At 43.9% G+C, this 27588-nt stretch overlaps 1 protein-coding gene across 1 annotated transcript in view; it reads left to right on the top strand.

Annotated features, from left to right (window-relative positions):
* The window catches only part of LOC139053009 (kinesin-like protein KIF20B), a 33863-nt gene extending 9637 nt beyond the window's left edge, over positions 1–24226 (top strand). Inside the window, exons 4-10 of the mRNA XM_070530146.1 lie at positions 8121–8327; positions 9631–9843; positions 11489–12010; positions 14912–15255; positions 18133–18301; positions 20223–20342; positions 22764–24226. Of these exons, the coding sequence (XP_070386247.1) occupies positions 8121–8327; positions 9631–9843; positions 11489–12010; positions 14912–15255; positions 18133–18301; positions 20223–20342; positions 22764–22814 (1626 nt within the window). The 3' untranslated portion in view covers positions 22815–24226. The remainder of the gene's footprint in view (positions 1–8120; positions 8328–9630; positions 9844–11488; positions 12011–14911; positions 15256–18132; positions 18302–20222; positions 20343–22763) is intronic.
* The last annotated feature ends 3362 nt before the right edge of the window (positions 24227–27588 follow it).

The following is a 27588-nucleotide window of genomic DNA, read 5'->3' as shown; positions in this document are numbered from 1 at the left end:
GGCGATATCCGAATGTAGCCGCGAGGTAGCCCTCTTGCGATATGCGCCGTGGCGGCTTCGACGGGCGAAACTTCGTTTATACAACGGAAATCAATTGTCCATTTTCGTCTTGCCGGTCTTCTATAGAGCGCGTCTTCTGCCACGCTATTCTGCGATAGAACGCACAGTTCTTAAAAAGAAACAACGAAGATTGGCCACGAGAAGGTCCGGCCCCAGAAAAGACTTGTTGCGTTTGCCACCTGGCCGGCCCCATGCGTCAGCGCCCGTGACTCCACAAAAAGCGGCCGCAGTGGCGGCCGCAAGTTCACGCTTCTAAACACGTTTCCCACAGCTTCGCCCGTCGAAGCCGCCACAAGATGGATGGATGGATGCATGGATGTTATGAGCGTCCCCTTTGGAACGGGGTGGTGGGTTGCGCCACCAAGCCCTTGCTATTATACTGCTTAATGTCCTACCTAAGTTAAACAATAAAAAAACACTATGAACTCCCACACCCAAATTTTCTGATCCCCTATTGCTAAATGTCCTTTTTGGTACGTCTCCGTCTTTTGTCGTTTCCACCAATCCTCCGATCGCCTCTTACTAATGTCTATTGCGGACCTGTTTGCTTTACCACTGCTCCCGCTGAACCCAAGGGCTTCAAGGAAGCCAGTGGTGCCTAAATCGACCGCTGGGTAGACGTCTTCACATTCTAGTAAAATATGCTCCGTCGTTTCCCTAGCTTTACCGCAGCAAGCACATGCTTCTTCTTCCTTCTTATATATCGCTTTATAAGCGCTTGTTCTAAGGCATCCCGATCTCGCTTCGAAAAGTAATGAGCTTCCCTTTGAGTTATCATAAATGGTTTCTTTCCTGATTTCGTTTTTTCCTCTTAAGTATAGTTAATCATGGCAGGTTTCTTTTCCATTGCCGCCACCCATGAGATTAATTCAGCCTCTCCAACTTTCCGCTTGACCTTCTTTGTTGCTGTGTTGCCCACCCCACAGGCCGCATACTTGCTGGTAATCTTCCTAGTTCTTTTCCTCCACTGTAAATCAATGTTTTGCCTGTACAGATACCAGAACACTCGCCCAGCCCATTTACTTTCGTCCATATTCCTCAGCCGTTCTTCATACTCAATTTTACTGGCAGCTTCCCTCACTTCAAAACTAGTCCAGCCCATATCAACCTGCACAGCTTCATTTGTAGTATTCCCGTGAGCTCCCAATTCGAGACCACCCATTGACCTTTGGTTCCCGTCAAGTCCTGATTTTACCTCTGATTTAAAGCAAACAACCGCATTTCCAAAAGCAAGTCCTGGAACAATTACACCTCACTCTAACGACAGTTTACACCCCTTTGGCGTGCCCCTTCTGCCACACAACGATAATCGTCATCTGCGTTGATGCGTTTCCTTGCTGTAACGCTGCGAGCCCGGAACTTTCCAGTAACGAACGGCACGCGCGTTATCAGCATGGAACAGCTTCCACCCTTTGGAGTGTCCCTTCTGATAACGCGCGTGCCGTTCGTTACTGGAAAGTTGCGGGCTCGCAGCGTTACAGCAAGGAAACGCATCAACGCAGATGACGATTATCGTTGTGGCAGAAGGGGCACGCCAAAGGGTGTAAACTGTTCTTAGAGTGCTTTCCCCATGCCTCGGAGGACCTCGTACCTATTGTATCCCCATAGCGCTCTGTGCTTCATTATGGCTGCATTTCTCTTCCCCTTCACTGCTATTGCTTTTTCCTGTATTTCCATATATCTATTGGTTTCGTTTATCCATATACCAAAGTATTTATGGTCTCTTGCCCGAGGTGTTTCCTGACTCCGTACCTCCACTGTCTGTTCACTGTTTTCATTGAATACCATAACACCTGCTTTTCTAACACAAAATTTAAAACCTAAATTGTTGCCTTCCTGTCCACAAATATTAGCCAGACGTTGCAAATCGCTTTGCTTGTTAGCTAGCAACACAATGTCATCCGCGTAAAATAAACCTGGGAGCTGCTGCTCTACTACTGTACCCGCCTGCTTTTATGAGAGATTAAACCAGATATTACTTACTTTTAGCGCCCTCTCCATGCATCCTCACCATGTACATCATAAACAGCAGCGGGGATAAAGGGCACCCCTGTCTCAATCCCTTGTTGATATGAACTTTCTCCTCGTTCTCACCCCTTTCCATTCAACGCAAACGGTATTTTTCTAGGTAAATCTCTCTCAAAAGCTGTAGACAATCGTCACCTAAGCCTTCCCCTTTCAGAATATCCCACAAAATGTTGCGGTTTACGTTGTCATAGGCTCCTGTAATGTCTAAAAAGGCCACATATAACGGTCTGCCTTTTACTTTTGATATTTCCATACACTGAGTAAGAACAAATAAGTTATGATCTAAACGCCTACCTATTCTGAAGCCATTCTGAAGTTCTCCCGAAATGCCATTATCTTTGCGCGAGCTTGACGCTTTAATTTGATTGCCTGCATTGCTAGCCTGTATATTACCGATGTAATGGTCAACGGTCTATACGGGTGAATTCTTTCTTTCTCCCCCTTGCCTTCATAAATAAATTCATTCTACTTTGTCGCCAACTGTCTGGTATTCGTCTATCTTTTAAAATTTTTTCCACTGCTTTCACTAGAGCTTCCTTACTTTTTGGTCCTAGTTCATTCATCAGCCTAACGTGAACCTCGTCTAGCCCTGTGGCTGTGCGCTTAGAAATTTTCTCTTCCACTTGAAATTTGTCGGCACAAGCTCCTTTTCCACTTGGGTCTCTTTCATGCTCTTTTTTTCTTCAAGTACAACCTCGTCATTGCCTTGGAAAGATTCGGCTGTTATTTTTCGGATGTAATTGCTGCTTCTTTCGGTCTGTTTTCATCTTCGTCTAGGATATGTTGTGGTATTGTTGTTGACTTCCTGCCTAATTTTCTGTGGTTCCAAAATATTCTAGGTGCGGCCTTCCTTTTCTCACGTGTTTCTGACAGCGCATATCGCAAGAGCGCTACCTCACGGCTACATTCGGATATCGCCGACGTGCAAGGAGGAAGCGCGGGAACATGCACGCTTGCAATCTGGAAGCGACGCGCATGCGTGTAGGCGTCGGTCTCGGCACCAGGGGTCACCGCTAGAACGGGAGGAGGACCCGCCGTGGTTGCTCAGCGGCTATGGGGTTGGGCTGCTGAGCACGAGGTCACGGGATCGAATCCCGGAAAAGGCGGCCGCCTTCCGATGGGGGCGGAATGCGAAAACACCCGTGTGCTTAGATTTAGGTGGACGTTAAAGAACCCCAGGTGGTCGAAATTTCCGGAGTCCTCCACTACGGCGTGCCTCATAATCAAAGTGGTTTTGGCCCGTAAAACCCCATAACTTAATTCATTTAATTTAGAAGGGGAGAAGGGTCGCTTTGCAACGCGCTCACGCATCCCGCAAACTTTTGCTGCTGACTGTACCTGAAGCTAAGCAAGTCAGTATGGTGCGGTCACTATAGTTGCACAATTTAGACGTACAGTCACCTACTGAGGTGTGAAGTCAGGTATCGATATCTTGCCTCCCATTTAATTGAAACCACAATAAACGTTGGCCGCTGCTCGCACTCCACAAGTCTGTTTTTTCTATGAAATTGTTATAACGTGAACACATGGCAGATCCCGTATGGCACTGCAGGCCTGCATTTGCCAAAAATAATCACGATTTCGCTTGTAGAGCTAGCCGTAACAGAAAAAAATATGGAGATGTTGGAATCTGAATCTGTGAAGCGGTAAATGCAATGTTATAAATTTGCCCAATTCATCCTGAGTCTTCAGAGTAAAGAAAACGGGGGCACGCATCTGTTCTCGCTTATACATGCTGCGTAATGTGACGAATCGTTTACATGCTTGTCTCTTCATTTCTTTATTATTTAATTATTTTAAAAGTATTGGCCGCTTCTCGGCCAGTCCCTCGTTGTGGGTATGTGCCATTGTATGGAAATCTTAAACACGCAGCAATCATCTGAAAGATCTTCATTGGTACAATATGCACCACCCACTTCTTGGCCAAGCCGTTTTATGGATTGCGCCATAGTATGCGATGATCACTGTGTGCTGATGAATATAATTCTCAAAGCTTGTTGGTGTTGGCATTAAAGTGTACGCGTGGTTGTTTTCGTCGCTATGTAAATACCTTCCGGAAGCTTATACTGTACGAGGGCGAATCAGTCTTTGCCCCCCCCCCCCCCTTTTTTTTTAGCCAAGCCACTGCTGTAAATACGAAGTCAACATCCATTCCCAGCAGTTGACCTTTCTTGAACCGGCCCGGGCTTATTTACCGGTAGCCCCGCGGCGTGGCGCTGCTGTCGGTTTTTTTCTTCCTTCTTTTTCTTAACCTAGGTAGGACATTAGGCACCATATTAGCAAGGCCTCGGTAGCGCAACACACCGCCCCGTTCCAGAGGGGACGCTCATAACATCCATCCATCCGTCGGAGAAGGCGGTTTTGCCTCACATGTCCATTGCTTACGAGCGACGAAGTGTAATTCGTTTTCTATAAAGCAAGGGATGAACGCCCATCAAAATCCACAAGGGAAATGCAGCCCACGTAAGAGGAAAGGTGCCTCGCTTTGCGAAATGGGAGGTAGTTGTGTTGCAAGTTTGCAAAAGGCCGTGAAGACTTGCATGACAATGAGCGTTCGGGGAGGCCGTGTGCGTCGCTGCCTGACGACTGCGATGGGACAAATTTAGTCCTGCGATGGGACAAATTTAGTCCTGCTATGGGACAAATTTCCAGCAAACTATCGCAGGAGACGAAAGATCTGATCAAGAAACGCCAATGTATGAAAGCTTCTGACCCCACAGCTAGACTAGAACTGGCAGAACTTTCGAAGTTAATCAACAAGCGTAAGACAGCTAACAGAAGGAAGTGTAATATGGATAGAATTGAACATGCTCCCAGGAACGGAGGAAGCCTAAACACAGTGAAGAAGAAACTAGGAATTGGCAAGAATCAGATGTATGCGTTAAGAGACAAAGCCGGCAATATCATTACTAATATGGATGAGATAGTTCAAGTGGCTGATGAGTTCTGTAGAGATTTATACAGTACTAGTGGCACCCACGATGATAATGGAAGAGAAAATAGTCTAGAGGAATTCGATATCCCAAAAGTAACACCGGAAGAAGTAAAGAAAGCCTTGGCAGATATGCAAAGGGGGAAGGCAGCTGGGGAGGATCAGGTAACAGCAGATTTGTTGAAGAATGGTGGACAGATTGTTCTAGAGAAACTGGCCACCCTGTATACGCAATGCCTCATGACCTCGAGCGTACCGGAATCTTGGAAGAACCCTTACATAATCCTAATCCATAAGAAAGGGGACGCCAAAGACTTGAAAAATTACAGACCGATCAGCTTACTATACGTTGCCTACAAAGTATTTATTAAGGTAATCGCAAATAGACCTTAGACTTCTGTCAACCAAAGGACCAGGCAGGATTCCCTAAAGGCTACTCAACAATAGACCATATTCGCACTATCAATCAGGTGATAGAGAAATGTGCGGAATATAACCAACCCTTATATATAGCTTTCATTGATTACGAGAAAGCGTTTGATTCTGTCGAAACCTCAGCAGTCATGGAGGCATTACGGAATCAGGGTGTAGACGAGCCGTATGTAAAAATACTGAAAGATATACATAGCGGCTCCACAGCCACCGTAGTGCTCCATAAAGCAAGCAACAAAATCCCAATCAAGAAAGGCGTCAGGCAGGGAGATACGATCTCTCCAATGCTATTCACAGCGTGTTTACAGGAGGTATTCAGAGACCTGGATTGGGAAGAATCGGGGATAAAAGTTAATGGAGAATACCTTAGTAACTTGCGATTCACTGATGATATTGCCTTGCTTAGTAACTCAGGGGACCAATTGCAATGCATGCTCACTGACCTGGAGAGGCAAAGCAGAAGAGTGGGTCTAAAAATTAATCTGCAGAAAACTAAAGTAATGTTTAACATTCTCGGGAAGAGAACACCAGTTTACGATAGGTAGCGAGACACTGGAAGTGGTAAGGGAATACATCTACTTAGGGCAGGTAGTGACGGCAGATCCGGATCATGAGACGGAAATAATCAGAAGAATAAGAATGGGCTGGGGTGCGTTTGGCAGGCATTCTCAGATCATGAACAGCAGGTTGCCATTATCCCTCAAGAGAAAAGTATATAATAGCTGTGTCTTACCAGTACTCACCTAAGGGGCGGAAACCTGGAGGCTTACGAAAAAGGTTCTACTCAAATTGAGGACGACGCAACGAGCTATGGAAAGAAGAATGATAGGTGTGACGTTAAGGGATAAGAAAAGAGCAGATTGGGTGAGGCAACAAACGCGAATTAATGACATCTTAGTTGAAATCAAGAAAAAGAAATGGGCGTCGGCAGGACATGTAATGAGGAGGGAAGATAACCGATGGTCATTAAGGGTTACGGATTGGATCCCAAGGGAAGGGAAGCGTAGCCGGGGTCGGCAGAAAGTTAGGTGGGCGGATGAGGTTAAGGAGTTTGCAGGGACGGCATGGCCACAATTAGTACATGACCGGGGTTGTTGGAGAAGTATGGGAGAGGCCTTTGCCCTGCAGTGGGCGTGACCAGGCTGATGATGATGGTGGTGGTGGTGGAATTTAGTCCTGCGACACGACAAATTTAGTCCTGCGACGGGACTAGTGTCTGAACCGGTGTAGGGGGTAGTGTCTGAACCGGTGTAGGGACTAGTGTCTGAACCGGTGTAGGGACTAGTGTCTGAACCGGTGTAGGGACTAGTGTCTGAACCAGTGTAGGGACTAGTGTCTGAACCGGTGTAGGGACTAGTGTCTGAACCGGTGTAGGGACTAGTGTCTGAACCGGTGTAGGGACTAGTGTCTGAACCGGTGTAGGGACTAGTGTCTGAACCGGTGTAGGGACTAGTGTCTGAACCGGTGTAGGGACTATGTGGAAAATTGTGTAATGTACGTCGAATAATACGTATATTTGTAACTACCATTACGTATCTTATTTTGGCTAATAAAATATAGTATCAATGACTTTCTGATTCACCCTCGTATTTGTTATACATACCATGAAAGAATAAAAAAGCGGTTGTGGCCTAACGATTAGACGATTAGAGCGTCGGGTTGCTGCGATGGGGGCTGACGTTCAGATCATGCTGGCGGCTGCGCTTGTTTCTTTAAGTGAACAAAATCTACTTGGCGAGAACACGACCAACCGACCTAGACGAGATCATGGAATGGCCGCGGCCTGGGAAGCGTCGCTGTAAAATCTATATTACTTTAAATGTTTCCAACGGTGGCAATGTGAATTTTCAAAAAAGATATTTTGTCTTGTTGGAGTCACTTGAACAATGCATTATGTTGAGTTCCAGTGCGCCGAGGCATTTCTAATGGTACGTTTGACTAGGCGTTTTCGAGTGCTCTAGCAGCACACAAAAGGGAGTACTCTGAATGTATTCACCAGGTTTATTCAGAGCGCTTAAAGGCTTTCTCGCCTTCAAGCAAGGTGTGCGACTGATGTCTCGAAGCTATGGCGATGGCTTCCCCGATTGGTCTGGAAGCAGCTGAATGTATGGCTCGGGTCAGCCTTCTTTCCTTGGGATGCAATTTCCAAAAGGCTCCACATAATTGCAAACTTAGTTGGAGCATGGTAAGAACAAGATGAATCTACCATCCGTGTTCTAAAGGAGCCCTCATGAGTTCCCATCATACGTCACAGCACCAGAGGCAAATACAACAGCAGTTTCTTAGCAGACAAATTATCCACTGAAATTTGAGGTTGTGCTTAAACATAAATATTGAGCAAGTGGTGACATGACAAGGACAAATTTCCCTTTGCCCTGTCTTCATTGCAATATCTCTGTTGGGGCACATAAAATGTTTACGCATATACCTTTTATCCCAGCAGTGTTCATTGTATGCCGAGGTTTTACCAGTACTAAATGGAAAATTCAGAGGTGAGATGTGTAGAGAACGGCATTGTTCTTGCGAATCTCTTCACCCTCCATCTTTTTCTACAAGAAAAACATGGGCAGTGTTTTCAAGGATTTCAGTTATTCCTCACTGTCTCATCATAAAACTCCCAAGTTTCCTCGCTTTGTTCTCACTTCACATCGTCCTCCTCGGTGCCCAGGTTTTTCCAGAGGGCTCCAGCCAGACGCAGTTGTTTCACGAGGTGGTGCGGGATCCAGTTGATGCCTTCGTGCTAGGAGCCAATGTGTTGCTCTTTGCATATGGTCCTGCTGCTGGGGGCAAGACCTACACCATGCAGGGTCCACCGACTGACCCTGGAGTCGTGCCACGCACCCTTGAAAGAATATTCAAGCTGCTTGGGTCTCGGGTCAGGCACTGTTCACTTTCCATCTCTTCTTGCGCTCTGCCTTGTGCTAGACCAAACTTATGCACGTTGCAGACAAAAGTAGCTGATAATTTCATAATGTATTCGATTACTGACCAGTCACTGCCCCACAAAAGTAATTTAGGAATTACTGGAAAGCAATAAATTCTATGTATAGAACAAACTGGCCCGGCTGGCACTGCCCTCGGTGTAACTTACAGATTACTGTTGTCAAGCTTGTAATACTTGTGACAGCTACTCATAGTTACAACTCTTGTTGTATTGATCCGCGACCCTTTGGAAGTTGGAGCTTCACCTGTTCACGGCAGCACATCATGACATTTGGCAAAGAAAAAATAACTTTGCTGACCCTCAGCTGCCGCTCTGCGTTGAGCTTGTGCCTCGCCATGGCCGTACGCACTTTGTAGACAGCCATGCTAACCACTGAGCTCGAAGTGCAGACGCGCGACAATTGTTGCGTGGTTTATGTACAGTCAAACCTTGATGTAAATAATACTGATAGAATGACTTACATATAATATGAAGCAAATCTTGAATGCTTCTCGCTAATATCGCAAATGGTAGCGAATATTTGCTTATGATATACGAATATGTGTCGAACGAGGCTTTGGGGCTTGCACGACATAAACTTGCACTAGGCTACACATTTCTTTCTCCCTCACTGGTGGGGAAAATAATGCATCCATAGCCATGATGTTCAGACTGAATTTGAAGGAAATGAGTTTTCTTCCAGGGTTTCTTCCAAGACCGTTCCACTGCGCAGTACCGCAACAATGTGACAGTGGTGTTCAAAGCTACAATTCTCGACATTGCCATCTCTGTTGAATTCTTGAAGCTGTTAATGTGATTGTCCATAAGCGGCCTGTTAAATACCTTGGTGTACGTAACACCTCGCTCACCATTTAGAGCTAGAGAAGAGCAGCTGTTCCTTTCTAACTTATGTTTAACTCCTTAAGGACGATATGTATAAATTCCAGAAAAATGCTTTTCTCTCTAAATCTGCCAGTCACATCGAAAATTGGCGTATTCAAGGAAAAACGGAAAATATTTTGAGGTACTTTTGCAGAATTCAAGCGAGAAACATTAGGCAGATATGCTTGTCTACCAGTCATTGAATACACTTGGCTATATCAAGCATTGGCTACAAAGAACCTTAGGTCATCCGTCAATTCGGAAGTCACCTCTATTGTCTCGCCGACTGGTTAATGATTTGGTGCGAACTCTCAATAGTCAATCTGTCGGTGACCTTATAAATGTATTCCCCTTTCTGCTTCTCGCCACTCAGGTGTGCAAGGGGGCACCAGTGCGCCCCGACTGCTTTGACGACGTCGTCCCGCTCAGCGCAGAAGAGGAGGCCTCTGCGCTCTTGCGGAAAGGCAAATTATTGGACGATAAGGCTGCCCGCAGCGCTGTCGACTTCAGCGCCTTCCGTATGCCATCGAATAGCAGCGATGAGTCCCTAATTGACAGCTGTGACAGGAACTATGACAAAGCACAGGTATGCTTAGCTATTGAAGTAGTCTCGGCTTTGAAGGAACACTAGAGACTAATTCGGTTTAGACTGACAGTGTTCTTTTACAACTATTCTTTGCTTTCTCAGTAAGAGGTTAACAAATCAAAACGTAAAATTCCATTAAAACAAACTCGCTTGGCAACTACAGCACCGGTATGTTGTGTGACTTCATAGACTTAAGTTTTCTTTTTTGTGCTCAGCCCGTTGGCTTCACGAAATTTCCTGAGAATTTCCAAATTAAGTTTTTGGCTAATAGATTGAACTATAGTCCACTTAGCTCAAGTATAACTACGCTTGAAATGACTTCAAGGCAGCCTCGCGATAGTCTTTGATTTTCGCATTTTTTTTTCTGGGTAACCAAGCTTTTTCTTGCAATGTAAGAGTGGTGGTATTAATATACTGAAAGTGACTCGTGGACGGAACATACGGCTATTGCACTGGAACACAACAGACTACGAAATACAACTCAAACTACCTACCTCTTGAGTGTTCCACACCATGTGTAATATACAGTAATCCAGTAACTACTTGCACATCTAGAGAGCAAACAGGATAGTGTCGCCGTCAGGGAAGGCTTGATGGGACAGAAAAGAGAGCTAGCGCGGCTAAATTAAGTTGGTGCACAGGATGTCGTGCTTTTTGACAGCGTTTTCTCAGGGCTCAGAAAGGTTAAGTTGTATTCCTTTCAAAGTTTGGCAAGGAATAAACGTTCACCCTATGGTACTTTTGCTGCATTAAAGTGGCCCAATCAATGCAATTATAATAATATTCCACACGGTATTTTAATGCCTGCAAGTCTGTTTGTCAGTGTTAAATTCAAAATGGGCAACATCAGTGTACAGCTGATGAGTTCAAATACACTCGTTTACGAACTATATTGTGGGTGGTTCATTTGTTACGCAAGTGCGTCGATTACTATTCAAGAAACTGAAGCACTTCATTTGTTTTAAAAGTCACGATCTCGTCGTGTTACAACTGCCATAGCTTCCTGCTCTTTCATGAGATCTGGACACGATGTGCCCTTCACACTTCACCAACCTTTCATTATTTGATCACTTTTTAGCTATATACTTACCTATGGCATGAGCACGTTTAGGGTGTTGTGCAAAACTGCCTTTTCCAAACCTGATAGCAAGTTTCTTTTGTTAATACTCGCTTTTGAAAAAAAAACGTACTTGTGACAGGGAATCATGAAAAAAGGCTGCACAAGAACAGCGTGGTAATTGTGTAGGGAAGCGATATGAGTGTCTTCAAGCAGCACTGAGAACCTTTTTGATTCATCTTCGGACATCTTTTTCAGCACATGAAATGACATGGTCGACCAATAAGCACACATAGCGCTGCTAGCCAGACTCGGTTATTTTAACCTTATGGATGTTCATCAATGGTAAAATGACCATAACTTTGGCACAGCATGTTGGTTGAACAGGCAACGAGCTTTAAGAGTAAAACGTGCCAAGAAGTTATGAACGAAAATTGGTTGCACTGATGCTCGGGAGTCTAACTATAGGCTGGTCATCATTAAACAAAGCCCTTCCAAATAACACTGTATTATATCAGCTGTCGTACTTAACGCAAGCATAATGGATTCAATTTTGTCCTTCCGTCCTTTTTATCACATCTTCAACAGGTATCGCTGTGGCTCTCCTTTTATGAAATTTACAGCGAGGGTATTTACGACCTGCTCCTCCCATCAGCTGAGGCAGCCACAAAGAAGAAAGGCGGCCAGCGGCGCACCATTCTAAAGTTGGGTGAAGACCGGGCTAAACGCGCATTTGTGCGCGGTCTCGCCGAAGTGCCTGTGCACTCGGCTGATGAAGCGTATCGGCTGTTCTGCCTGGCACGCAACAACCAGACGCTTGCCGAGACTGAACTCAACCGCAGCTCGAGCCGCAGCCACTGCGTCTTCACGGTGCGGCTGGTGAGCTCTAGGTTGGACATCCAAAACTGGCACGTCAACACAATGATGCTCTGCGACCTGGCGGGTTCGGAGAGGCCATCCAAAGCGGGCACTGATGGGTCACGGCTACGCGAATCTGGCCGCATTAACAACTCTTTGGTGGTGCTCAGCCGCTGCTTGGAGGGCCTACGTAGCAACCAGGATGCGTCCAAAAAGGCTCCGGTGCCCTTCCGAGAGAGCAAGCTCACCCAGGTACGATTGCGTTTTTTTTTTGTTTATGGGCCGACATTGTACCTCATATACACAATTTTACAGCCGCGGCCTGGCGTTAGAGCGCCTGCCTGCGCTGGGGGAAGTCGTGGATTAGATTTGTTCCGCCACGGAGCACCCACCGGGTCGTTTTAAATGGGCATACGCGTACCCCAGCCTCGCGCTTGGCTTTCTTCAAGGGTGACTCGTTGGGAAAGGAGCCTGTGCCCTTAAAATCCCGTCGAAACTCTTGTGAACACACAGAAAAAAATGGTTTGTGCCGCTCTCATTGCTGCGATTTCCCACGTGGCGTCCCAGAGCACCAATAAGTGGGGGCGCCCTCGCATTGGGCACAAATTTTTTTTCCAAGTGTTGAGAAACCGTACTTTTTACTCTAAACCACTTATGACATGCTTTTGCGCTCGCATTTTCTGAACATCAAAAATACCGGCAGTAAAGTAGCAAACTATAGTCTTTCAAGGATTGTTTTCTTGTGCCTAATCTAAAGCCTATGCACAGTGTAGACCTGCAGTAGGCACATTGAAGTTCAAGTTAACATAACTTCCACATAGTTCATATCTTGCAAGTCTTGAAAAGCACATGAATGTCAACAGCCTAATGATGTCTGCAGCGTGCATGATGTGTAAAGTGAGAAACATGAAAGAAATCCATGTTCAGCCACACACAAAAAATAGCGATTGTGTCCTTCAAGAATCTATGCCGTCTGCGACAGGCTCCGCTAAATTGCTTTGAGGCTAACGTATTCACACAAATATAACATGCCTATTTCAAACCGAATGATTACTTGCCTTCCCCTCGGCATTCTGCATGTCCACGTGGTCAGTATCCTGTATGCTACTGATTAAGTAAAATCTACTCAAACGGACCCTCCAGGCACCGGAGGAATATGTTCTGCAGCTTTTTCTAAGCAAAAGAAACTCCTGCTAATAGATGTGCAGCACTGTCACATGCCTCTTAACGCTACTAGATATGTGAAGCTTAAAATGAGTATGGCAGCTAGTTTCGGACAACATTCATTTGGGCTAGATGGTGCATACTTGAGTTCGGAAGGAACAGCGCCAACTAGGACGATCACAACTGGCGAGAACGACACAGGACAAGCGCCATCCTGTGTCGTTCTCCCCACTTCTGATCGTCTTAGTTGCTGCTTGAATTAGGCAGGAACAGCGCCTAGTTTGTCCCGTGGTTTGTGTGGTGTCAACAGACATTGGATTGACTAAGATTCACTAGTTTTAGTATCGAGGACGCACTGCGGCGAAGTATGAAAACGTAGATCTTACTGCTGCGGTAGGTGCGCGATAACAAGCGATCCGGCAGGAGAGTCCAAATCAATGAACGACACGCTGTACGGCGCCCGTAATGTCGGTTCACCTTATTTTGATGGCCTCCTTGGCGAGTGGCATTGGCGTGAAGCTGTTGTCTTGACATGCTGTGCGTTAAATATCAATCAGATTTTTACTTGCTTGAGTCTTTGCCACCGCTTTGTAAGGATGGCTTTCTGGATAGAAGACAGGCTTCAAAAAATCTTTCAGATCTTGCCTTTCTCTGCAAAAGTGCTTTAGAGCGTGCTTCTCAGGTTCCGTATTGAAGGCCGCGAAAATTTCGGTACTGGTAAAGGACACATTTTTGTGTACTGCCCAAATAGAAAATAAAGCAATTTAGACTGTCCTGTTTAAGCGGCAATTCCGTTTAGGCAATTTTCGTTCGAGTTTACTGTCGAGTACGGAATCTCGATTCACAATGTAGTGCCATTGATCGCACCTCTGCTTTGCGTAATGAAGAAACAAGTTGGGACAGAGCTCGGCCAACAATGTGGCAAATAAATATCTAGAGCACTTTGTATTAAATATGCTTGCACTTTATGAAGCACATAACACTTGATGTTAAATTGTTTCTCTGATTTTCAAAATTGTCTTGCATTGTAATATGTATACGCCGCTGGGTATCTGCAATGTGACGCAAGATGTATACATCACGTATAGAAGGGTATATAAGGCATCAAATATCTCCTGTCTTCGTAACAACGCTGAATCAGTCTTGCATTGTACATCTGCCTGATTTGGTCCTTGCACTTCGATGTAGTTTGTCAACGGTGTAGTCTTCAAATACTTGCCTCCCAACGTTCCTGAATTTTAGGTAATGTTTGGCAACTGAGCGAAACATAATGCGACGTAAAATATGCACAAGCACGAAACATTCGAAATGTAACTGAATAAACTGTTCCACAATACTGCACCGATAATATGCTTCGGATCCTGCCATAACCACGCAATACTGCTGAATGCAAATTCATATTTCTTACTGCATGCTAGCCTCAAATGGCCTTTGAAAATACCGTTGTAATTGTTCTGATAATGAAAGGACACCAGCTTCGAGCAAATTTATTCGTAAAAGTATTTGAAAGCAAAATCCCCATCTAGTGCGCTGAAATAGACGTTAATCTTAAAACACATGTCTTGCTAGCCAGTTTTTACTGCTCATAGTTTGCGGCTATTTGTATGCTGCGTTTAAAAGTACATCATCGTTAATGAACAAATAAAATGAGTAGGCATCCCTCAAAATGATCGTGCTCACAACTATTAACCTCCGCACCCACCAGTCCCCACTTTCCTTTCTTTCTTTTTTTCTTTTTGAGAGCTCTCCGCTGAATCACGACGATTTCAATGTTCACAGGCTGGCAGGCATGTAACCATAAACACTCCGTGAGCTTCAATCAGTGGCTCGCTGTGCATACACAATTCATAACATTGCGTATAGATTGAAAATAAACATAGTTAAGTACAAATGAGATGCATATTACCTGCTTCCCGATAGCTTTGCTTCACGCTAATTCCAACATGTGCATTGGGTCTGCGTAATTTTTTTCATCTCTGGATTTTGTAGGTGATGCAGGCCTACTTCACTACGGGTGCGCAAGTCTCTCTGGTAGTAAACATCTGCCCAGCCATGTCGATGCTCGAGGAGTCACTCAATGCGCTGAAGTTCTCGGCTGTTGCCATTGAAGTGGTGCCACAGCAGCTCGAATCGCGCCATGTTCGCTGCAAAAAGGCTGTTCGTCGGCTCACTGAGCGGTGGCACCGTGCAAGTGGAGGTGAAGGGCTTCGTGATGGTTCCCTTGCTGATGAAGGGGCAGCACCAGCAGCCTTGGATGCAGATGATGCTGCAGAGCTCTTCGAGACCATCGAGGCCCTCGAGCGGGATCTGGAGGATACCCGGGGCCAGCTCACGTGCGTGTTGATTTTATTCATCCTTCGGTGGTCTGTGCTTCAGCCAGTGTTGCCGCTCACTCATACGAAGCAGTCCTTGTATTTAGTCTCCAGAGCTCTAGCGTTGCATCCTATGTCTTTCTAGGAGGCAGCACCTGTTCTAAGCCCACTCCTATTTCTCCAGATGCAGTGGCACTTAAACTTATCGGTGTTGGATAACGTAGGGAATTCGTATTCCTGATGAAATACTTGCCAACTTTCCAAATTTTTAAATACGTTTACGAATCTGCAGTCCCTTTAATGTTGCATCAGTATTGATGAAAAAAGTTTGTTAGCATAAACCTTTCGCTTTTTCAGTCTCCGAACCTCCTCTTGGAAGTCATGATGGCGAAAGAATGCATGAAGAGAACTCTTTCTAAGCAACTTTCTACGAGCAAGTTCTTGAAGCACACAAAATTAGCCAAGCCTTCGATCTAAAGGAATGTTGCCGGTAATCTAACAACCATCTGCTGCTTGTCAGTCTTAACTCTTCCAAGGTAGCTGCTGCTCATTTATTTCTATGTAAATCGGCGTCAATGAAGTGCATATGTATGTCTCAAAAGGCGTTGCAGCAAACTTTAAAAAATTGTACTCTGCCACTCCTTGGTATCGTTTCCACGGGATTATACCAATTACGTTTAGTGGTCGTCATGTATGCCGATGTTCAGAAACGCCACTTCCCACGAACTATTTAAAAGAGTTACACGCTTACTTTCTCAATGGGGGACATCATGAGGGTAACATCCACACATGCAACAGTCACTAGAAGCTATGTGAAGCCCACGGTAGTGATTCGCTCACACATCTGAGTAAGACAGACTATTTCACGTGCGTAACGGATTCGCACCTACACACGTAATTCTATGTGCATTATGTACTACGTGAACAGAACAGTTGCTTTCACGTACGTGGACCTTCTTGCGTGCAAGTATGGTGGTGCTTCTTAGTGGTACGCGGTAAGCACAAGTAATTTCCTCTATGTTGTCCTTGGTGTCAGTGTTTGTTGGCTTCTTATGATATGACTAATAAAAATCGGGCCCCTCGGTTAACCCCCTTTCTTCTCGTTCATTACATAACGAGGGTCTCGAATCCGGCAACATTGATGCCTTCAGTTAGCATATGTGGGTTTATTGACCAGTTGCCTTCACCCTAAAAAGATCACGTTCTCGTGACGCCTGCGGCAAAAAAGACGTTCCACGTCCGCCGCCAAGGTCTGTGAGTGGTGGCGCTGGCTAACACTCCCAGGGTTCTACTAGGACACATAAATATCCAAGAAAGTGAATGGGAAAACGACGCCGCGGTAGCTCAATTGGTAGACAATCGCATGCGAAATGCGAAGGTTGTGGGTTCGGTTCCCACCTGCAAGTTTTTTCATCCACTTTAATTTCCATTGCTTTATCGTTTCTTTATTACATTTATTAAGCACAAGTAATTTCCCCTATGTTGTCCTTGGTGTCAGTGTTTGTTGGCTTCTTATAAGTTCATGTGGTAGTATTTTAACCGAGGGTGTGTGAATAGTGAAATTGTGGAGTCTTGTGTAAATATTTGGGCTTCCTAAAAAAATAGAACTGCAAGTATTGCGTTGACTGCGCTAGCAACAAAGCGTTATTTTACGTTATTTGATACCACTAATGCCATTACCAATTTCAAATAAGAAGCTTGTTAATCGGGAATAAAGGTGATTGTTTCTGCTGCGTCATGCCAATGGCAGTCATTAAAGGAACGGCACGTGACCAGGTGCATGTATCAACATGTAGTGCTCGTCGAAAGTGCTAAGCGCAATATTACAGCAACGCACATTCATTGAAATCTTATAACATTTGGCTAGATGGGCCAAATAATCGCTTTGTCATAATCAAGACAACAAAGTTATAGGTAGTTCAAGGGGAAGCACGGTAATTTATTAACTGGCACTTCACGTGCAGAGATGGTGCAGAAATCTCCACGATTTGATAAAGAAACAGTTGGCTTGCACAAACGTGGTTCTCCTGCAAATCACTGGGCAGTGTCTCCACTTGCATTTATGCGTATTAGACAACTGCAAATTTGGAAATTTCGAATTGAATATGAAGCCCACAGCGAATGACTATAGAATTCGTATCCGAAATGTTGAGTATTCGCACACCCTCAATTTTAACTCTATCTAGCCAAATACAGCCCCTTCAATCTGAAGTCTTCTCACTTAATCCTCTACAGCATATCTTGTATTTCCTTGTGAAACAAAACAAGACAAGCTTTTATTTGGGCCGATATGCTCAAACTTAAATTTTCGAGATAAGCGCTTAGTTGTGACTTCATACAGAAGTGTCATGTATAGTACTTAATACGGCATACATTTTCGACTATATTTTGGCACCATGCCGAAAGGTGTTGGAATTGCAGAAAACCTGCAAGAATATATCCGCCATTTTCAAGAAAAGAACATTAGCAGCCCAAATATCTGGACCGGCACCTTTAGAACGCTTCATGCTATCCCTTGCTTTTTGCTTAGCCCTTAGGAGACCAGCGCAAGCCAGAGAAGTCTCTTTTCCTCTGACTTCTTGGGCTGCTGTTTTCATTATCTCTTGTAACAAAGCAGGCTTAATTTTTTTTAACGTTACATTGCCAGGATTTTCATTTCCATACAAATCTATGACAATAACAGTGCTAATAAACGTTTTAATTGTAAAAAAAAAACATTATGCCGCAGAATTCGTTCTCTTGCGATACTCTTTCTTTTGGGTTTTATTAAGTTTGCAGCAGCTCCGTGTATTATGCGATACACCATGCAGCAAGTGGTTACTGTCTGATTTTGATATAATGAAGTTTGCTCACACGAGATGTCGCTTACTGATCTGCCATTGTACAAACGCTTTGCAGGTGGGCGCAGAAGATGGCTGCCGCAAACGAAGCCCAAGTCAATGACTACAAGGGCCTGGTGAAACAGTTGGAGCAGGAGCTGTGCAAGCAGCGCGATAGCGCTGACCAGGAGATGGCAATTCGCGTCCGCAATGCCTGCGAGATCACACGGCTTGAGCTCTACCGCCAGGTAATCATACCTTGTATTCTGCACAGCTCTTTGCATTGTTTAAATGTCCAAGGTAGCTCTAGCGCACTGACGAATCTGGTGTCATACAAATGTTGGCACTTCGACTCCCCCAACAAGCGCATACATTGCATGGCTCGTCCTTGAGCGCGCTGACACCGTGCTTATTAATTCAAATAGTAAGTGAACGTTTCGAAGTTTTTACCACCGATAAAACTACCCTTACTTCGCGTAGTTGTTTACTGATTTGCTGTCGCAATCGCTGCTTCGCCTTTCGGGCAAAACTGCGACTTTTCTGAACTAATGAAAATATGTAACTTTATGTAATTAGGGTGCCAGACTGATGCAGCATATCCTATTTCGGGCGTGCAAACGTTTTATAAAACAAAATTAAGGAGTCTGGAGTATTAAGACTGTTTCGGCTGAAGCAACCAAGAGCACGGTTAGCATGGCCTACTATTAATGTAGGTTGCCCAGGTGAGGTTGAACGTGACATGAATTCCCAAGTATTTACAAATTTCCGTTGTAAAGAAAGGTTCTTCGAATAGCATACTTCAGAGGAGTTAGGTGTCCTAGATTCATGCATATTTTTACACTTGCTGACATTTATTTCAGAAAAGTACCCAGAACCGATTTTTGGAGCACTCCGGAGGCAAAAGATCACATCGGGGAATGGTAGCCATTAGCAGTTACGTATTCTGAGCGAATAATCATACATTTGGTCCATTTTTAAAAGATTAGCATCATTATTCATTAGCTTAGTTTGTCGATGAGAATGTTGTAACGTTTATCGAATGATTGTGAGAAATATAAAGAAATGCAGTCAGTGCATTAATAACGATAAAGAATTATATGCAACTGATCAGTGAAACATACGAGTTGCGTTTTGCATGGGTAGAATTTCCTAATGCCATGATGTGCAGGCGGAAAATGTTACCTCCAAGAAAGTCAACGAGGCTTTTGAATAGAATGTACTCCAGCAGTTTGCAACACATGTCTAAGGGAAAGTTTGTTACCAGGTTTGTGGAGGGGAGTCGCCCTCCCATCCTTCCTATGTTAAGGCAAAGGGCTTAGCTGTGCTGAGTGACTGTTGAAAACTCCAGCAACACCACATGTATCGACTATCATTAGGAATATGACTGGATGATCATAATTACGCAACTCCAGAAGTTGCTATTAATGGCTCCCAAAAATCTTTGTTAATGGCTTACACAGGAGCTATTAAAGTGTTGTTCATGGCAAACTTCCTTTGCTAAAGGACTGCCGTGTGACAGGGCATGCATCTCCCTCGAGGTAAAGACGTCCTTGGTTGAAGGGAGTTAAAAGGACTTTAGCCGCGTCCGTGTAACAGCGGTATTAGTTTCTCTTCCAGGCATTCTGTGCGAGTTGTGCAAGCTAAGATGGGCAAAAAGACCGATGAAAACATCTAAACTGTCTCGCATACATTTTGAACCACATCTGATGAAACTTGTACGTACTGCAAGTTCTAATATGTGTAGTGTTTCAGTAAAACGAGCTGGCAGATAGACATCTGGCTGTTCGGACTCATGAGTTTCATGCGTTCCATTAGTTTTTTTTTTTCAAGCCAAGCATGCCTTTCAAATTGGTTGGTAGGTGCTTTTCATGTATTATAAGTATGAAATAGTTGATGTTCTCATATCTGACGTTCCTTTGTTGAGTTCTTTCATGGAGTCCATATTCTGTGCACCTGACAACTCGGTGATGAATAACAAATTATTCCACTTTGAAGCTGTACGCTTCCCATGACTATGAAGGTTCAATAACTGTGATCACTAAAATTTTCATGGACAGTATTACTTGGTGCCTGACAAGGATAAAGAGTTCGGTTCAGCTCGTAAGTAGCGGCTGTACAGGATACTACAATGTTACTTTGCCATCTACTGTTCCTGTTGTCCTTCCTTAGGCCGAGCGAGACTCCACCATGGACCTGCGGAGGCGCCTCGAGGCAGCGGAGCGAGAAGTCGCTGAACTCAAGGAAGAGCTGCGCAAACAGGCGGTTGCACAAAATGTGACTGAACACATGGTCAGTGTGCGCTTCGCATCGACTTCTGCATGTGTTAAGGCTCCTCTGCCCTGCACTCTTTGCTGGTTGCTCAGCAGTATGGGCTCAGCGTTCGTTCAGTAGGTCAATATTTATAGCAGTAGATTTCCTACTTCTTTTCGTCCGAAATTTCAATAATTTCAGACACTAAGCAGTAAGTTCTAAACAAGTTCCATGTAGTAAAATAGCTGTAGAGGTTCTCAGTAATTCGAACCTGCGCTTTACACACAGTATAGGTGCCTCTCATAACTTTCGTCTGTGTCCCTGCAGCTGCAGATGGCTACAATTTTGGCAAATGACACTGTCTGTGCTTGGGTGACAGAATATGAGCTATGGAATACAAGGCAATGCTTAACAGTGACTATTCTGACAGTCATGGGCATGGGATGGGGGCGGGATACACAGTACAGTAGTGAAGCTACTCAAATTTTGGCTGGAGTGCCATACCTATTCTGCATGTTCTCACTAACAGGAGTGAAGTGGTAGCATTAGACAAGGTTGTGGCATTCCTAATAAGGATGTCATTGAAACACTGTCTTCGGCTTCGCTGTTATCGGTGTTAGAACAGTGAAATCTTCTTATCAAATACGAATATTTTATAAAAGCGAACTTTCATTATTGGATGAAATAATGTATATGCATAACTTCTAAACATAACGAAATATACATTTTTTATATAGTCCATTGGCAACGAAAGTCCAATTAGCGTTATTCGATATATCTAATACCATTAAGTAACGGATGTCAGGTGAACTCAGACGCTTGTAAATAACAAAGTAAAAAACGTACTTGATGCACTATGAATGACAGCAATTCGAATATTACAGCGCGTCGCCACGCGCAGACAGTACAGTTCCTTATTAAAAAACCATCTCCAATGTTACTATTAATACTAGTTAAGGATAATAAACATATTGAGATTGGCCAAATAATAAATTTGCCTAAAGTGTGACAAATTAGCTGGCTTCCTAAGCTGGGACGCGGTTATCAACGACTGCAAGTATTGTGCAGAAGTGATCCACTCAAGCCTTCCACTCCGGAACATGTGCGTCTGCGTATCACTGTTTTCTGCTGCGATGGTTCTACTAGGATGAAACTCCGTTTGCGTTGGCCTTTCTCCCGGTTGACTGAAACTGTTGTTGTCCATCAGTCCTCAACAATTTCGGAATGCGAATTATCGAATTATGTATATTCCTATTTCATATTTCTAATATTTTCCCACCCCATGGTTCCTTCATTTTCCTGCCCCACAAATTTTTTCCTGTTCACGTATGTGCTCATCGCTCATCTTCAACCTACTAGCCGGTTGTCGCGGAATGAGATGCTCAAGCGAGAGAAATATGTATTCCGACAGAATACATCCAGCAAAAATATTGTCTACCTCCCACTTGGCAAACGTTTTGTGCAATCAGCTTCCGAGGCTGAACATTTCAGAAACTCGCTCGGTCAAGTGCAGAAATATTGTCACATTATCGGTACGGTGAGAAACACTGTAATGAAAACTGAGTAACAAAAGCACTTCTTTGTAGGGCGAACCTGTGCCCAGAAAAAGCAAGTGACACTCAAAGCACCATGATAGCGGCGAGCACAGTCGGGGATGGGCGAAATCTGATGTTCAGGTCAGACGCGTTGGTCGGCTATTTATACATTTGTAATTGAACGTTCTAGTGTAATCGCTATTGTAATCGCCATTGTAATCGCTAGTGCCCGCACACGTTCTAGAATGTACAACACTCCTCCTGCCACGCACACAATATTGCAAAAAGCTCGGTGACAACACAGACAAGATATTCTCGACTACAAGAATCAAATGTTCTGATGCATGCAGGCGCATCTTGCACCGAGTGATAACGTTTAACATTTGTTAGCCGGTAAAAAGCGGTCACCAGGAAAAGATAAACAGTTGGTGTTACAGCAAGGAATATAGTCCCTTACACGTACTTGTTTAACAGGCTGCCACAAGATGGTAGTTGTTTATATTCAATAACAAAGGATATACCCTGAGAACTTCGGCGTTTAGTTCAATAGAATGTGTTTATATCCCCGTTTCAGCAGTTTTTGTATAGGCCCACTAATTTCACTCGGTGGTATCAAGTGGTGTGAAGCTAAGAATGGAATTAACAAAAAATATAACATCGCCGAACACAACAGTGTAATCTTGCATCAAGTGTAGACTAGGTATTATCTCGGTGCTTCGTTCACCAACTCGTCCTTTGTTGCGCGCAGAAAAGTTCCACAAGTAATTTTTTATTCGTCTTTATCATTACATGCAATAAACTGTAGGTCGATTTTGTTTTCTGGCATTTGACGTCAACATTGAGATCCGGATACTTAAAATATTAGTGTTATGGACATTTCGTTTTTATTCTGTTTTTGAATTGCAAGTTTGCCTTCTCTGTGCAGTGTGGGTGCTGGCACGTGCAAGAGACTTCGTCAGGAGCCAATTCCAGCTGAAGGCGACGTTGCATAAATGTTCTTCAACAATGGATTGCCACTATTTAATGCTTGCCCTGCCTGCGGGCAGCTTAAAACGATTTTAAGACGATTTTAACTATTTTAAATACCTAGACATGTTTTTAATACGTTTATCAATGACGCCTGCCGGTGCACTGGCTCCGCACCATGCAGACGATCACTATCGGAGCTAGACCTGGGGCCGTGTACCACTCAAATCTGCTCTTACTTTCTGTGATCATTGTAGATAGAGCCTCCATTTATTTGGCGTTTGTCATATATTTGGGCAGCTTTGCTTAAAAATATAACATGCATAAAAGGCATGTTAGACGACGACCGTGTACACGTGGCCTCATGTGCCGGTCAAGTAGGCTTGCTTATACAAAATAGAAGCGAACATACAAAGTACACTGATGATCAGCATCTACGTGCATTATTCAACAATTCTAATTTCATAGCCACACGTGTTTCTTGATGCTTGCTACATTAATTTACTGCAATTGAGGAAATCGGTGTTTGCTAATTGCACGTATGCATACTGACGGCATCTGGGAAATACATGCTCTTACGATGTGCGAACTCGTAAGCAATTTTCACTCGCTACTGCTGCATCTTGATACACCAGCCCATGCTGTTTTATCAGTTTTGCCATGCCGTGTACAGTGCTACTGCCTTATTAGCCTTGTCCTGGAACTGTACGACTTGCACATGGTGTTCCCGCACGTGTATAATTTCGAAAAACATGTTGGAATCTGTATCGTAATGGTTGTAGTCATTTTCCCTCACTGCTGCTGGACTTGTCCTTAGAAAGACATTTCAAACGCTAGATCATGGGAATACATTACATTACAGCAGGACTGGTGCATATTGCGACAGAAGGGTGGTGGTGAGTCGGTTACCTCGCCGGAGTTTCAGTTAGTTCAAGAACATTCCTTGCATACTACCAAAATCATTATAGCTCTGATACTGCACATGATGTTAAGAGAAGATGAGACCATGTGCCTTGCTCCTCATGAGCATGATTAAACCACGTGTACCTTTTTTAACACCCTTCAATTTACCGTTGAACATACATTGTTTTAGTCGTCTTTTATCTTATGTACTGTCATTCACCGTGTTATCACTGTTATGACTGGTTGCTCAGCGAATGACACGTCTACAGCATCAGAAAATTTTTACTGGTCTATTTTATAGCGAGTCTTGTCTAATCATATTACTAGTGCTACGCGGAACCTGTTCTACATTTCCGAGTACACGAACACCGTGTGATTACTCTGCCATGTACCAAGATACGTGTGTAAATAGTTGAGACTTCACTCGCAGAATTAGTGTCGCTCATTGTGCACGCTGCTGCGAGTTTTGCCTGTCTTCCTGGGCACAATTTCACCAATAAAGTCAGATTCTTCAATTTTTCGCAGTGTTTTGTTTCTTCACTGTCACTCGAATGGAGCGACTCAAAGAGCTTTTGAAGGTGGAAGAGGAATGTCTGCCAAATAATATTCGAAGGGACCCAACTGGTTTGTATTCGTGCGCGAGTGGAATTCAAGCCTATCATAGATCATATCATATCACAGTCAATGATCTGATAGTCCCGCGCCCCTACAGACTCTGTTGAAGGTAACTGTGCCATAGAGTAAAATTCGTTCAGTTTCAGGTGTTGAATTTGGCATCTCTGCCATCCCTGTGTGCTCTCTAGAGAAACGTTATATAGTGTCAGATTCCTGTGTTAATTCAAGGTCTCTATTCAAATAGCCATCTCAGGCACCACATGTTTGAGCTTTAGCGTATTGCCTTATTCTAGCTTTCAAATGATGTAAATACCGTTTTCGTGCATGGTGGGGTCAAAGAGCAGCGGCAGTCATCTTCCCACCTTTGGTGGTGTAATCGAATTTCGCACAGCAGAATCTGGGAATATATCTACTTGGAATCTTCGCTTGCAGATAGAAAAAAAAACAAGCAAATCCAAGCAAATTTTGGCGCTGCTTGCTACCTATACCCGCTTTTACCGGTGCGTATGCAGCGATATACCCCAAAGAGTGCACAAGTTGAAAGATACCCGAGGATTCCTTTCTTAGCGTCGTGTAAAGCGTCGCGCCAAAACGAAGCATGTGAAGCGAAGCTGCGCCGTGGTGCCGCTCAGCCGCCGCGACAACCGTCGCGCTGTCGCTTGCATGTGAACAAGTGTGACGCGTAGCGAAGCGGTCGTGCCACACTTTATTTATTCATACTGTCGATCCCATCGGGGATCATAACGGGAAGGGCATACATAAATACCTTGCAATGTAACAATAATAGCGCAATATTAAGATTACACATACTAGACATGCAATTAGCAGAGGCAGACAATGTAATAGGCAGAAAAGTGACGTAGTACACTGTGGTAATGTTACGAAAAAAAAACAAGAGGTAATCAAAAAGGTATAAAATTTACAAAGGTGAACAAAATGGTAGGCATAAATTACACAATAACACATAGCATTAAATTTAAGAGTAACAAGGGGTAATGAGGTAGTCTGTGAAATACCAGTGGTGGTAAGCAATAATTACAACAGGAAAAGTAAACAATTTGCATAAATAAACAATAGTACTCAGTAATGGCAAGTAATACAAGTTATAACACTGAGGTATACACAAGAGGTAGTAATCCATAAGATACGTTTAAGGTGTCGTTAAAGAAATAGTGATTATGTACACAATATAATCAAATAAAATGGCACAAAAATAAATGGTGACACAGGTACGTCATAATTGTGAAGCACTCAATTCATTTTCGGCTAATTTCAAAAAAAGTAATTAACGATGGGCTGTTTGTAATACTAGGGCCCAGCTTATTCCATTCACGCGTCATTAAAGGGAAAAACGAGTGCTTATGGCTTTCCGTATGAAATGGGTGTTCGTTTCATGATAGTGAATGTTTATGACGGGTGAGTCGTGACTCTGTTTATTTTATTTATTTATTTAGTACACACTGCAGACCTTTCGGTCCAAGCAGAGGGGCAATAGAACGTATACAAACAAAAGAGAACAAATTAAGAACAAACAAATACAAATTTATACAAATTTTTGTCACACTGTGTCTGTAAACTGTCGTTCCAGTCTGATACTGTTCTGGGAAAAAAAGAAAATTTAAACGTGTCAGTTCGAGCATGATAGGGTGTTAGTGAATCCGGATGATGCTGTCTTGTTTGCCATGTTATTGCAGGCGTTATATAAGTCAAAGGTTTAATTTCAAGCCTGTTGTTGAGAAGAAGGGAAAGGAATCCAAGTCTGAGCAGCTTTCGGCGCGATTCAGGAGTAGGTATGGAGTTTTCTGTCATAATTTTAGAGGGAGAGTCCAGTCTTGCGAATTTATTAAATATAAACCTGACTGCCTTTCTTTGTATTCGTTCAAGACGCACAATATTTGATTTAGTGCAAGGATCCCATGACATACATACATACATACATACATACATACATACATACATACATACATACATACATACATACATACATACATACATACATACATACATACATACATACATACATACATACATACATACATGCATACATACATACATGCATACATACATACATGCATACATACATGCATACATACATACATACATGCATACATACATGCATACATACATGCATACATACATGCATACATACATGCATACATACATACATACATACATACATACATACATACATACATACATACATACATACATACATACATACATACATACATACATACATACATACATACATACATACATACAGTGTCCTAAGGCCCGGTCAGCGAGGGCACAAAGGGCTCGCGTGGAACGCTTAATGAGATGGAATCATGAGGTGTGAATGAGAAGCACAACTACCAGGTAGCAAATGCCCGAAGAGGAAATATAGCTGGCAGGCTTCAGTCAGCATGAGGTACCCGAGGACAGCAATGCTGCAAGTGGCGGGTCCCAGGAAGGAAAGGCTGTAAAACTAATAAAAAAGAATACTAATCACAGGGCAATGACCACCAGAATGAGCACGGTGCAACCAAACGGGTCATCATTGCCGACGAAGAAAGCAACAGCAACGGGGAGCACACTAAGGGAGAAAGAATAAAAATTCAGAAACAAAAGAAACAATGGACTCAGATGAAGAGAGACCATCAGGCGAAACATATGCAAAGACCTGGGGCTTTTACCACGAGAAGTTCACAACGCAACACTGAACAGTTTGAATGAAGTCGCTTGCGACTTTCAACACCTGTTCAACGGCAGAGGCTGCGTTCGACGCCTCTACCACATGGTCCTGCACCAAGACGCTACGCTTGTCGTCCAAACAGCGCGACGTGTACCTTTGGCTCTGCGAGAACCGCTTAGGGTAGAACTGGAACGCACGGAGAGGGCTGGGATCATCGTCAAAGTCACTGAAGACACAGACTGGGTGAGTCCTCTCGTTATCGTTCGCAAAAATGACTGAAAGATTCGAGTGTACATGGACCCTGGAACGATAAAACAATGCATAAAGCGAGAACACTACGAAATGCCAAGGCGAGAAGACATAGAAGCTGAGCTGGCGGGCGCAACCGTATTCTTCCGACGTGATGCAAACCTGGGGTTTCCATCAAATCCTATTGCACGAAGAGACGTCCATGATTTCCACTTTTGCAACGCCGTTCGGTCCGTTTCTTAAGGTTACCTTTCGGTATTTCATCGGCATCTGAAGTGTTTCAGAAAACACTGAACAAAAATTTCGACCCGCTTCTCGGCGTAAAAGTGTACGTAGACGACAT

Source organism: Dermacentor albipictus, unplaced genomic scaffold, assembly GCF_038994185.2.
Source record: "Dermacentor albipictus isolate Rhodes 1998 colony unplaced genomic scaffold, USDA_Dalb.pri_finalv2 scaffold_54, whole genome shotgun sequence".
NCBI lineage: Eukaryota > Metazoa > Arthropoda > Arachnida > Ixodida > Ixodidae > Dermacentor > Dermacentor albipictus.
Note: the sequence above shows the minus strand (reverse complement) of the source record. Positions and strands in the feature narration are given on the sequence as shown.